We start from the raw sequence: 15,442 nt of genomic DNA, 5'->3' as shown, positions 1-15,442 counted from the left end.
TCCAATGGGAATTGGGGTAAACCTATTATATTTAATATTTTAACTATTAAACATACGTGGTAAAGTGATAATAAAATATACTGCATAATGTGATTTTTTTTTATTATAAGTGTAAGGCTAAAAACTAATTGCACCTTCTCCTCATATACAAATCACTGAGTTCGTGTATATTTTAAATATTCTCGCGGGAAATCTTCTAAATATAAAATGTTGAGGATTATTTCATGTATCGAGTTACTATTGAAAATATTTGCTAGATAATAAAGTTACATTAAAGGCCAACATAAACATTATCTTTATAATACATTGATGATCTATTATTATCAATTATATCAAATATATCAATTATATCTATTATTTATACTAAATAGAAAAACCTACATTCAATGCTGTCACATAATTTGATTTGACATTTCAATATTACTTAACAATATACAATATACATCGCTATAGATACATCATTGTGGACCATACTGTTTATATATGTTGAAAATAAAATTTACATATATACAATAAACCAATAAAGAATGATGTAATAAAAATAATTTCGATACATCAATGTTAAAAAAAAAAAAAATCAGACGAAAAGTACAAAATGGACCTCGTTTAAATACCTAACAAATATTTATATATTAAAACGTATAAAGTATATATACATAAAAATATCTACAACAAATTATAAAAATATGTAAACAAAAAATATATACAAGCGTGTCATTGCTTATGAAATATGCGTAGCATAGGATTATACTATAATCATAATAGTTTTTAAACTACCACGGCTATATTCTAACATTATTTTTAGATTACTAGTAACAATTGAGTGTTTACAATAATTATAATTAATATATACTTATATAGTGTGATTATAACTCAAAAAGGAAAAAAATAAGTAAAAATAGAAGTAAATTAATTATTTCCCGTTTTTATCTGACTACCGGATTTATTAATTTTTAAAAAAATATTAATCTCATATCAATAAATAAATGGGTAATGAAATTAAAGCAATAATTTTTTATCGTAAATGACAATTATATGAAAATTTAATAATCTGTAAATACTTTTTCTTCAAATATTTTTTATTTCGTTATTCATTTCCTGAATTTTATTTAAATTATAATTAATTTTAAATTTTAAAAACTAAAAATTTAAATTATTTTTTTTTATCAATGAAAATATTTTATGTATTAATAATTATAATACATAATCTGATTATCTAGAACTTTTTAACAATATATAATATTTAAAAAAAGATACATTCTCTATACAAATCACATTACAATTTTGTTTACTATTTTTACCTCAATCATTAAAAATAAATAAATATTTAAAAATATTTTTAATTAATCCTCAATTTATAAAATTCAATACAAAATTTGTTTTCACTTCAAGCAAGTTTATGTATATGTTCATTGTAAAAGCTTTAGAACGTCAATAATTTATTCAAAATCAATATTAAACATTTTTAATGTGATATGATTGTGAATACGTAAATATAGGTACTTATATGTAAGTATAAATGTACATATGAGCATTTTATTTAAATCGACAGTATAATGAGTAAACTAATGTTTAGATTTTCTAATTGAGAGCATACTTACTAATCGTGATAAATAAATTAATATAAATATATCAATATTTTATTTATAAAATTTCAAGTTTTATAATATTATAAAAAAAAAAAAAAAAACTATTAATAGCCAACAATCAAATTAATACGATTGAATAATTTTAAACATAAAATAAGCTTTAAAATTGCAAACTTCTAAAATTATTGTTTTAGTTTTTTTAGTAAGCCAAAAGTAAAAAATCGATTTCATTAATCATGGTCTTTTCGTATGTTTCAGCTTTTTTTTTTTTAAAAGTTTTTTCAAAAGTTTTTTTAAACTACTGAGAAATTCAAAAAATGACCTTTTTAAAATACCGCCTATATGAGATTTCAGATTGATTGATAGGGGGATGCATGCAACTTTTGGGACATTTTTTCTACTACAAAAAATGGACATGTACCTACATAATAAATAATAAAAACAATAATTTTTCGTGTCGTTTAAAATCAAAATCAATTGAAAAAAATTAGATACTTGTAGATAAATTAAAAAATTAAAACAATCAAACTAAACTATTAATATTAATAATTTTGACCATTGATTTATGGTATATTCTAGAATATTTACAATGATGTTTGGTTGAACAATTATTCTTAATTAGTATTTACTTAAAATCACAATGCACAGTATCTTATTTAAATATAATTAAAATTAATAGAAATAAAAACTCGAACAATAATTTTTATGGCTCAAAAAAAATGGATATTTACGGACTCGATATTTGTATTGTTCTACAGCTAAAAAATCATATCGTAAATGATTGTATGCGAGTATAGTGTGAAATACTTTACTATACCTTGATTATTCATGTCAAATGTGTGCATGCGTATACAAAATAATTTAGTTTACAAAGTAATTTTAACTGTTCATTGAACTTCAATGAATTTAACTACATAATTTATTAAATTCAACTATTTAATAATAGATTAAAGATAAAATATATTGAAAACAAGTAAAAAAAAAAATAATTTATATTATAGTACATTTAAATTATACTACCTATTAAACAGTCATTTTCATTATTATTAAATAAATATGAAATAATTTTTTTACTAATTAACCATATATTATAAAACGACAACATAAATTATAATTAAATATATAATTATATTCATCAAGTGAAAATTATTTCTAAATACTCCATCAGCTAGATACTGTAACTGAGCTTTAAAACTTGATATTGAAGTATTTAATGAAATATTTGTTCTATACACAGTTGGATAAACTTATTTAATATCGTTATCACCAAAACTTTCTATTTTTTTTTTTTTTTAATATTACTCATTTAAACACCATTTAGGTACATAAAATGGAGAGCCGCTTCCTGTAAGGTCTAATGAACTAGGTTTAGTGGATTTGTTTGAAGATCGAGAGGGGGAGTTGAAATATGGGATTATGTTTTCCATTAGCGTTCCATTAGCGTTTCGGACACAAGGATTCACCACGAGAGCTTTTCTGGGTACAATAACCGAAGCCCTTTCTCCAAAACAAAACGTCTCCTACGAGTACACTGTTTCTCCGATTGCGCAACGAAATGTTATCCCAATGGGATTTTATTGTATTCGCAAAAAAAAACCACCACTTGAGATATTACTTCTTTTCCTTTCCCTCCTGTGTATTCTTTTTAGATAGTAAAAATCCATTAATGTGTTTTAATACTTATAAAGTTTTGTATTTTATATGTGTCTTGAAGCTCTTACTATACCTATTCCACATGTTTAATGTACTTGAACTTATGATCAATATAAAAATCAATAAAAAATATAAAATATATTTATTTTAGCATTAATGGACTTAAAAGTTAATAGTGTTAATGTTTACCGACGGATAATACTGGTTAATAATACTCAAGCTTAACCGTTATAAAACGGTATTATTGAATATTTAATAACCAAATAAACAAAGTTAAGTGTAAAAATATAAGGGAAGTATATTCTTGAAATTTATCGTATACTTTTATAACAGCTCAAAAGTGCTTTAATGATTCAATTATTATATTCAATAGTTGTAAAATATTAGCATTTGTTATACATAATACAGCTCATATACAACATAATAAATATTGTTATACATAACAAATCATTTTTATCATATTATCCATATATTTAAAAAAATATTAATATGTAAGGCCCAACTGTATATACCATCATAATAAGTATAAAGAAATCCATTTACTTATCTAGGTAATTTAATTTCATAATATAGTAAATTATATTGAGGTATATAAAGTAGTTAAGAAAATAAATTATAATTTTATTTATTTATTTATTATTTATTATAAGATAAACGCCAACCGGCTTTTATAGAGTGTATACAGTATAATAATAACTTATTAATTTAAATAACTAGTCTTACTTTTGAATGTATAATACATTTAAAGACTACTAATTAACCGCATATTAAAATGTGACAATATAATTTATATTCATCAAATTAAAATTATTTCTAATTACTCTGTCAACTAGATACTGTCATTTAGAAATTAAATATCAAAATTAGGTATAACTAATATTAATGCAACTCATCTTCACAATTAGTAAGATAGTCTCAAAATTAAACTGCTGTTTATTAATTTAGTAAATACATTTTAAAATCATAAATTAAAAAAAAAAATGGTATCTATTTAACAATAGTATTAAGATCATGTAATTTAATTTAGTACCTAGTAATGCTCATAAATACAAAATCACAAAAACACTAAATCAGTGTTCATAAACAACAGAAAAAATTTTAATAAAAATATAAAATACAATGATATGCTACTGCAAATTGTATTATTAATTTTAAAAACTTAATGAGATTATAAAATAAAAATGAGTCAAGTATTGACAAACTAATAAAGCATACTAGATCGATTCATAAAAACACTGATCGAATTTTTTTTTTTATGTGTGATACACAATTTGTAATATTTAACATAGTATTATTATAAGTATATAATATCAGCAAATTGAACGAGAAATACACTAGATTCTTACGTAATACAATTATTTACCAGTTACGTAATGATGAACTAATAAGAATACTGAAGTCGAAGCTTAGTAAATTTACCTCATCTAATAATATTTAATAAAAAATATTAATCTTATCCATCAAACATTTATTTAATAGTTAAGTCAATGTATCTATATGCAAGGGCGCCCATATGGGGGGCAAGGGAGGGACATGTTCCCCCCTGGAAAATGTCAAAAATCTTAAAAATTGTTTACTATGATCAGAATATATTTATTTAAATATAATTTAAAAATTTAATTTAATATACTTAAATCTATAATTTTTTTATGAAAAATCTATTTATTTAATTTGAAAAATCAGGTTATCAGCTTTAAATATCAAAACAATTCGTTTTTTCGTTTCTATTCTATGGATGATTATCAATTCTTAAAATATTGTGTATTTCCAGAAATACGGTATATATATATATATATGTGTGTGTGTACATAACCATAATATTTATATAATATTTGTAAATTAATATTTTAATAAATATAACTAATGTTTTAAGTGTCCAATTTATATTATAAATTAAATAAAATTTTCAATAAATTACTTTTATGGTGAATTGGTTAAATAATTATTATTTTATAGTCTTCCAGTTTGATATATATAATGTAATAGTATAATGTAAAATAGTAAACCCCTTCCTATATCATGGGTCATTCCTATTTATGAATAGATATATAAATTAAAATGTTGCCCCCCCCCATTGAGAATTTTCCTATGGGCGCCCTTGTTTATATGAAATCTATTTATAAACGTATAAGTTTTTTTTATGCATGTGTTTCTATAATATTTTTATTTATTTTTTTTTTTTTTATGTAATAACTATATAATATAATAAAATTGATTTATTTTATATTCAAGACCTTTTAAATTAAACAATTAATTTTATATAAAGCTCTATTAGCAGCTACATATATAATTGTATTGATTAAATACACTAAACCAAAACCCAATTCAATAAAAAGTTTATTAATCGTAAATCGTTGTCATGTTCGTTTTATAAAACAATATTTAATGGTGTATGATTATAAAACATCCACCTATTCGATTTTATTAAACGATTTTTCATATTAAATAATTTTTTTCTAATATTGTTTGACATAGTAAAAAAAAGTTACGTTTTATGGTCTCATAAAATATAATTTAACAGACTGAGATACTGTTAATTTTTTTAATTTCACTAAGTAATTTAAATTAATAATTGTATTTCAATTAAAATGAACAAATCCTTTAAACATTTGATTTCAAATGTTTTTTCTTTTAAATATTACTAATATTTATATAAATATAAAAATCATTAATAATATAATATAAAACAATGATATAAATTACAAACCCGTTTTAATCAAAATTTAAAATGTATATACTATAAGTTTTATTATTAGTCATAATTCCCTTAAAATTTAAATTATTTAAGGTTCATGTAAATAAAGCGACTTTTAAGTAATATTTGATGTATTAATAATAAATATAGGTAGCTTTGTATTATAATTACTCTATTATTATTTTTAAACCATTTATTTTACATAAGTGGTGTAATTATTATAAATCTTATTTTAGTAAACTAAAATAACCCTGCAAATTAAATACTATTCGTAAAGTAAATATAAAATTATTTGTTCGACAAGAAAATTAACAAACTTTTTTTTTATTTATAAGAAAAAAACTATTTGATTATGTTTTCAATTCGTCTAAAATTTCAACTAGATGAATAAATAAAATGATTTAGTAAATAATTTGATCAAAACTAATATACACGACGAATATTTATAAATATATAATATGATGTTCATTTGTATTATATCTAACGACGACTGAAGTGGTTAGAAATATTTTCATGACAGTTACAAAAGAATTGAACGCAAAAATGTATACACAGAGTGTTTCACAAGGATTTACTAGTCTTATGTTGTAAGTCTCACTTGAAATTAGTAAACCCTCACGTAGCTATATGAATACTATAATTAATTTTTCAAATATGTCAATTACGCACAAACAATAAATATACCTACGTGTTGCGCCTAAAACTAATAGACAAATAATAACCATACACGTGTTTTCCTCTAGCCTCAGAAAAAATCAGGTGTCTAAAATGATTAAAGAATCAAATATCGGTCGATGAACGGAAAACAAAATTGTAAAGGAAAGCCGGTGGGAGGAGAAGTACACCGAGTATTTGCTAATATCAAATTACTGATGGTATGGGTCTATTAAACATGTGAGGAGCGGTGTAGGGACGTCCGTCGAAAATTATCACGAATAGGTGCAAAAAACTTGGTTTGAATATTAGTTATTTTTATTAATCCATTATTGAACTAGTATTACTCTACAATTCAAATGAGCTAGTCAATCGACGATTTAAAAACAAAAATATTAAACGAAAACCATTTTAATCGAGCCATGTTTATTTTTTACACTTTGATTACTTGTGTTTCTGATGAAAATAAAATATTATTAATACTCAACGTTTTCGCGTCATTGTATTACGTTTATCATCGAATAGCTATTCACATGAGGACCAAAAGTAAAATGTAAACACGTTGTACGGCGGTTTAGTGATTTTCAGGATTTGGTAAACATTAACGGGCGATCAACAATAGTTTTGGAAAATCTCAGATGGCCGGATGGGTCCGGAGACGTGCCGGGAAGAGTACGAGAAGTCAAAGGGACCCCAGCTCTTGTGTTTCGGGAGAGACGGCATGGGTCGCTGGACCACGGAGATATAACGTGACCGGTAACGGTGGGCGACCGGACGGAAAGGACGAGCCGCGCGAACGCGTGGTACGCACTGGATGCGGGTAAAACAAGGATAACGAGAATACGGCACAAACCTCGTTTGTTGTGGACGTTCGCGGACGACGTGGCAGCTCGGCCGGCCGGCAGCACGGTCGTGGCGCACAACAGCAGGAGACCCAGCCGCACGTACGACGACAACATGGCTCATTTGCAGCGCACATGACCACCGACCACCATCGTTCACGTTGTCGCGCGGCGTCGAGATCCCTCCGCGGAGCCGGCTTCTTATCATACACTACGGCACGCGCACCACATTCGTCGTACCATCGTCGTGCGATAACGGGCGCGCACAACCCCCGTCCGACGGATTATCAACCGAAAAACAACCGAACCGGTACACGGCGATATTGTACGTGCTGCGAATATCTACAACGTACTACATGGGTACATGTATAACAGCGGCGGCGGCGGCGGCGATGATGTGTGTATGTATGCGTGTGCGTGCGCGCGCGCGCACGTGTGTGTGTGTGTGTGTGTGTGTGTGTGTGTGTGTGTGTTCGTACGTGTGCGTGTGCTCGTATGTGTGTGTGTGTGTGTGTGTGTATGTGTACGCGTGTGTGTGCGTGTGTAAAGCGTATGAAATTGTATTTTTTATTTTTTTTTTATTTTTTATTTTTATTTTTTTATTTATTATTATTACGAAACGAGAGAGAGATCGAAGCGCGCGAGAAACCAGGGGTGGTCGGGACGACAGTCGCACAGCGTACAGTTCGCCGATCTGTGTGTGCAAGGTTCCGCGTTACGGGGTAACGGCGGCAGCCGCTCACCGGCGCTTTCGGGTCATGCGCGCTGCCCGGGCGCCTAGGGATAACCACTGCCGCGTTTCGCCGCCGGGACGCAGCACCATCTCGGCCCGGCGGCAACCCGTGTGCGTCATTGCCGCGCAGCCCTCCTTCCAACCCCCACACACGAGCGCGCGCACATTCCCGCCGCCACCGCCGCCGCCGCCGCCGTACACCTGGCTCCCGCGACGAGATGTGATCGCCGATCGCCGCCGCCGCCGCCGCCGCCGCCTCCTGCCTGCCTTTATTCGCACTCGACCTATTTCGGTTCTCCTATCCCGTCTACAATAACTCGTGTACTCGCGCGGCAGCGTTTTGCTGCTCTCCGTCCCCGGTGATGCGTCCGCGGGTCCATCACCGATCCGTTCCTCACGCGCATCCCTAGCCGCCAACACCGCCACCGCCACCGGTACCTATCTCTACACACCTCTCATTCGCATCCACTCGCTGCGTGTACGTACACGCAGCTGCGGCGTCGGCGGCACCGAATCCTGCAGCGGACCCAATCGGTGTTTTCGCATAACAATGGTTTATCGTCACGTAATAATAATATACGCTCGCGACAATGATATACGTGTTACTAGACGTCATGTTGACGGTAGTAATGCTACTGGTGGTGGTGGCGCGTAGAGTGATGTCATCACTTTTCTCTCTCTCACTCTTTCTCTCTCTCTCTCTTTGTTCCTCTAGCGAGCGCACCACATCATTTTTTTTTTTTTTTTTTTTACTTACGTATATAATTGTACGCATAGACAATACGCCGCTTTTCCACTCTCATCACCGCCGCACCACCATCACATTTACATCCATTAAGAAAATATTTGACCGCGTTTTAAAAATTGTACTTCGATACACAAACCGTTTAAATTTCTATTAAATTATACATATATATATATACGTACGTTTTCGGTTTTGCTTTTGTCGTTTACTCCCAAGTGGTCCTCCTTTCACCGCAACACATTTAGATTGATCATTTACCATCGTTAATGATCACTGCGTGTAATAAACTACCCCGGTAATTTACCATCAAGCACCGTAATTTAAGGCGGGAAGCCAACACATCAATATTGAAAACAAAAACAAAAACAATTTACATTTTTCAACATTATATTAATGCATATGGTTAAATGTCACTTTTCATTTCAAATACATAAATCGTATTTAAGTAATTAATATTAATTTTAAATGTATGTATATTAATATATTCATATATGTCATATAAATACTTTAATATGCGTTTTCAAGCACTTTTATTCCATATGTATGCACAAATTTAAAACTTTGTATAACTTCCTTCAAAGAAAAATTATCTACACTAAACACAAAATTAAAACATTAAAAAGGTAATGTTTGTAAAAATTTTGTTATGTACTTTTAATGGAATCAATATGGTGTGAAAATAGTTGTCACCGGTGTACCTGAATTGCCTACACAAAGTGCCGTCTGTTATTCAACATGCATTCATAATGCAATATATTTTTTAATAAATAAATTTAAAATTATGTTTTTTCAATTTAGAGTTTTGTAAGTGCAACTAATGATATTTTTTTAAGAATGACAAATTCTACCAATATATTACAAATATAATATATTAGATAAATATTCAATTGGGTTACAGATTTATAAGTTCCATGATGACTGATTAGAAACTTATTTGATTAGACATAATTAATACTTATAAATTATAATAATATATATGTAAATACTAAAACAAATTGTGGTTAATACATTTTTTACTCATATATATCACCGCTCTAACTCGAAAATATTACGGTTACGCTCATACTTTTATATATTCACATTTATAAACAATAAAATACAGTTAAGTTTAAAATGGGATTTTGAAAACGATAGTTATTATGTAATAATATATAAACTATATAAAAATATTGTGTATTATTAAATTTATTACTAAAGGCAAAAACAATAATGTCCAAAGAAGAAAAAATATAATATTTTTAATCAAATTCGTTCAGGGGACATAAAGGAATAAATTTCATTTCATTTAATGAATCCATAAAAAAATCGAAATTAGATAAAAATATAAAACTATTTATTTTAAAAAAAATAAAATGAAAGAATTAACATTTTAATTGAATGTTAATAAAAAAAAATATTTACTTTTAAATGTAATTCATATGAGAAAAATTAACAGTGCATGATATTTTATAAACTCGAAACTCACAATAAATAAACATTTAACTTAGTTAAATATATTATTGAAAAATTCACCATATCACATAAATCATATTCATATCTACGTAATAAAAAAACAGTCGAATCGAAATATATTTCATCATAATGCTAAATGTTATATAAATCCGGAAAATTAATATCAAAGAATGTTCAGTAATATAAATATTTTACAGATACCATACTTGTAAAATAGTAACAAGTGTGCTTTAGTTTTATTAAGCACATTTAAGATTTCGAATATACTAAATACATTTTTCTTAACAATTTATATTACTATTTACATATTACAACACCCGTTTACTTAATTTTGTAATTTATTTTCACTTAAATAATTTAAGTTACACATATTAATTCAGAATTAATTAAATGTGTAAAGCTTAATATTTTAAGTCATAAACATACATAAAATCAAGATTAAAATGTTAATTGTTTTAAACAAAATAATTTAAATAGGGATTTAATCAAAAACACATTAGAAAAGTAATTTTGATTGTAATTATAGAAACTCATAAATCGCATGGATTTCCGCAAAATAAATGTGCATTTTATAAGTGAATAACAAATAATTCATAACCGGGGAACATTTGTTTGAACACTATCTTATACCTAATTACCAAAATATCTTTTTATAAATTATTTTTATTTGTGAATTTCAAAAGTAAAACAATAATTTTAATTTTATTTTATAATATACTGAAATAAGAAAAAAAAATATTTGAAGAATTTAAAATAATAAAATACGATTGAAAATATAATTTAAATATAAAATATTTTTCCTTGGCTTCAAATACGATATTATAAATATTTCATAAAAATAAATATGTATTTTATAATATTTTTACAGTTATATATCACTTGGAAGCTAGTAAAATAATCTCTGAAAACAAATAAATATTCAACTTATATTAAAATAGATTTTTAGTTAACAATGACAAAATAAATTCAATACATTTGTATATAAATTAAATCAATATACCATAAGGAATCAAGTATAAATAAGTAATGAGTACAAATTATAAATATATTTCTAATAGTTAGAATTTATAAATAAAATTAAAAACAATAAAAATATTGACATATATTCTGTATTTTTTGTGTCTTTTTAAACTTAAACGTTTGTATTCCTTTTCTATTAAAACATAATAATGAAATTATTTATTATTATAGATTTTAATGTATTTTATACAAAGTTCTTTATGTACTATACAAGTTAATTTAATATATACCTACTAATAAAATTTATTAATATTATTATCTGTTATTTAATAATAGTTATTTTTTTTGTCCTCTACTGTTTTCAAAATTATAAAAATATGAATAAATTACGATTCATTGAATTGTAATTTTAGTTAAAAAATGTAATTAACATTTTTTTCTTTGATTTTCATTCACTATTCATTGAAAAATATCTCTAAGTTCTAAATATTTAATCAATAAATTTTAAAATTGTACAGTTTTTGGTCGATTGGTATGCTCAATATATAAGTAGTGCTTTATTACTTATAAGTGATTCATATAGATGTTTGGAAAATTTTAGTTTTATTCTGTTGTTGATGTAGCTTTTCCAATATTTTTAACTTCTCCAATACTTTAATGTGTTTAGTGATTTTAATTCTCAACTCATCACCAAACAAATATTAATAATAAAGTTATTCGTAAAACATACATGACTTAAAGTAAACCATTACTTTCATTATAAATTTACCTTTCAAATTCATAACGTATATTTACAACAGACAAACCACACTTTAAGACATGCCAATTTAATTTATACCAGTAACAAAGATAATAACATAGTAAAATAAATGTGGCTTGCTGTCATTCAAAAAAAATATTAGTTGTCAAAAATATCATAATAAATAATTGTTTATGAGTACTTATAATATACTAATATAGTTTAATGTATATTAATATACTAAATATTGGTCTATTTAAAATTTATTTTCATATTTATACAACTTGCTAATATTCATATTAAATGATGTATCGTTGCATTTAATTAAAAGATAGCCACAATCACCTATCTACTCGTATCTTCTGAGCTCACTTAAGAGCTATATTTATTCAACAGTTTGAGAATATTAATTATAATAAAATAAACTTAATTTGTAATTTATTAAAATATATTCATGGGAGTTGAAAACAATGATGGGTTATAGATCTACCTAACACATACATTTAATTTATGCTCAACTCTACATTTATTATCAAATGATCGGCTGTAACTGCTGCTCTCAGGGGTAATACAAAATATGATACGCTTATAAACATACATTTTATCGAATATAATAATAATCATGAAACAAATATTGCCCTTTAGTTTTCAATTATTTAATCTTTCTAATACTCATCGGGTAAAAATAAATTAATTGAATTATAATTTAATAACCATACTTACGATTTATTTATTTTTTTTTTTTTTTTTATAAATAAATTCAATAATAATAAATACTAATATATAAGCTGATTTTAATTAGTTCAATTATATTTATATTATATTATATTTTATTGATTTTAAAATTGAGTTTAAACAATCTTAATTTAATCTTGTGACTTAAGTTTAAACATTTTATTCAAAACATGTCCAGCATATCCAAGTATAAATAAAGATGATAAGATATCCAAACATGATCTTGAATTATAGAAAAATGCTTCTATATAATCTCAACTATATAAAAAACAGAATACCTATATTTTAAAAGAAAAAAGGTATGTATAAGCATAGTACAGTACTTTTATATTACCAATACAGTGACATATAGCTGCAAAGATACGATACTTCAAAAATAGAGAAAAAATGTTAAAAAATACCACTCGTTTAAAATAGAGAGCAATAATCTCGGAAATAACTAATATTTTAACATTAATTATAAATAATAGTATTTATAATCAATGATTACAGTGAAAAAATAAATTGACCTTTCACATAATTTTGATGATTTACTATCTTACGATACTACGTGTCATGTACATTTTTATATTATACTATGTATTAAACGTAGATGTGTTTTTCATATGTATTTACTATATAGGATGTTTCTAAAATGGTTAAGGAAACTAATATAATAGCGTACTCTCTAGAGAGAATAAATGAAGATTCATTTGATATTTATTTTCCATTTTCAAAACCTGAGTTTTATCTAATTATTTTTAGAACACTAACTTAAATCTAAAAATTAATACTTTTAGAAATTTCTTGCAAATTTCTCATGTAAATCTATATGTGTCATCGATTTTGGGATAGTCTCACATTTTTAACGCCAGAGTCGCCAAAATCTAAAAAAATGTGGTGTGCCATATTGATTTGTATGAGAATTCTGCAAGATAAACAATAGCATTTATTTCTTGTTTAATATAATTTAATAGTATCATATAATATATATATATATATATATATATATATGCATGTGCAGACATCTGCTTTAAAAGTGGTATTAGAATATATCGTAAGGGTTTTCATTTTCATTTGCGATTAGTCCTATATTCTTACAAAAAACTCAACATGCGTGTATAAAACTGATATTTATAAAACAGTCGGATGATGATTATAATAATGGTAATTTTAAAAAAAAAAAAAGTTTGCATCACGGTACATGTCGATATCGTTTCGCCTAACTACAAGGACGAAATCCACGAATTGTTTTTTTCTCCAGCACTATATATGAAACAGCAGATGGATGAAACATATCTATTCGATAAAAGAGTCTCTGTTAATCACTGCGACTCTAACTACGTAACAAAACGTTTTCAGACTTTTCAAAATGAAGACTCATTATTGGAAACTTTGAAACGAAGTGATTTTAGTTTGAATCATACATAAGAACTAAAAAACTATAAACTTGTTTTCGATTGAGTGTAAGACTGTAGAAATAAGAACGGAAAACGTGACGTTTTGCCTGCATGTAACATAAATCATTAGTGCCGCTCAATAACAACAACGACTGCAACGAACACGTTCATTTACGATTTGTGGCGGTTAACAGTCACGTGGCATAAAACAAAACGGTCAACTTTTGATGCAAGTGTATTTGGTGTAAGACATTGCCTACAATAAGCATTTTGAAAAGATTTTTTCGAAATCGAAATGCACCATAGGCACCACTGGCAAACGACAGAGTTATATTATTTAATCAACAGAGCGGTAGTAATGTCGATAGCGACTCTGCAGCAGCAAATCCTATAAAACAAATCGCAGAAAACGTATAAAAATATACTTGCGTATAGTACATATACATGCATACACATACATTTATAAACGATGTCTTGACCTCGTACACTATTCCTATCTCACTAACCCTATGACAGCCGTGATACAAGGCTATTCATCGGTCGGCCATGCAGTTTTTTTATCACAATACAAAACAACGTAAGAATACACCCACCATGAGATGAGCCGGGCAGAAAGAAAGAAAAATACGAGTACGTACATGTGAAAACAAAAAAAGAATAATGTTTAAAAAAAATCACATGGACAGATGACCAGTACCAATTGGGAGATACTTAAAATTACTACACCACGAGAAATTCGGTTAACAGTGACCCAAAAGAATACTTCACATTTGCCCATGTAAATAAATATTCTATTTCTAGAAACAAAACATGTTACACTGATTTAATGTAATTTATAATAAATGTATAAAGAGAAATCGCGCTTGTAATCTTTTGAAAATAAATAACTTTTGATTGTTAAACTATAATATATTTCTGTTATCAATATCTATATGTTCATTGGAATTTTTATTCTGTAGCAAAAAAAATAGTTCTGGAACTAAAATATTATATATTCCCCTATTTTCATAAGATTTAACAACTGAAATACTCGTATTTTAAACGGAGCAATAATTTGATTACTATGTACAATCTATTAGTGACTATAAAGGAATATTTCTGGAAAGGATATATCCTCGAACTCAAAACTCACAAAAGAAAGCCATCGTAATATAAGCGAACTGATTCTGACTTCAATACATCATAATTCATAGGTGAAACTAAAAATAAAAAACAAATAGAAAATAAAGTATCATTACAAAAAAAAATTTCAAAATAAATCATTGC

General features: G+C 26.9%; 1 protein-coding gene across 1 annotated transcript in view; it reads right to left on the bottom strand.

Moving 5' to 3' along the window:
• LOC112685051 (disintegrin and metalloproteinase domain-containing protein unc-71) overlaps positions 1–7,881 on the bottom strand; it is a 236,039-nt gene extending 228,158 nt beyond the window's left edge. Inside the window, 1 exon segment of the mRNA XM_025556814.1 lies at positions 7,445–7,881. Within this exon segment, the coding sequence (XP_025412599.1) occupies positions 7,445–7,550 (106 nt within the window). The 5' untranslated portion in view covers positions 7,551–7,881.
• Between the last annotated feature and the right edge of the window lie 7,561 nt (positions 7,882–15,442).

This window comes from Sipha flava, unplaced genomic scaffold (assembly GCF_003268045.1).
Source record: "Sipha flava isolate LNK unplaced genomic scaffold, YSA_version1 263_pilon_pilon, whole genome shotgun sequence".
Classification (NCBI taxonomy): Eukaryota; Metazoa; Arthropoda; class Insecta; order Hemiptera; family Aphididae; genus Sipha; species Sipha flava.
The sequence above is the reverse complement of the archived record's forward strand: the minus strand, read 5'-3'. Positions and strand labels throughout refer to the sequence as shown.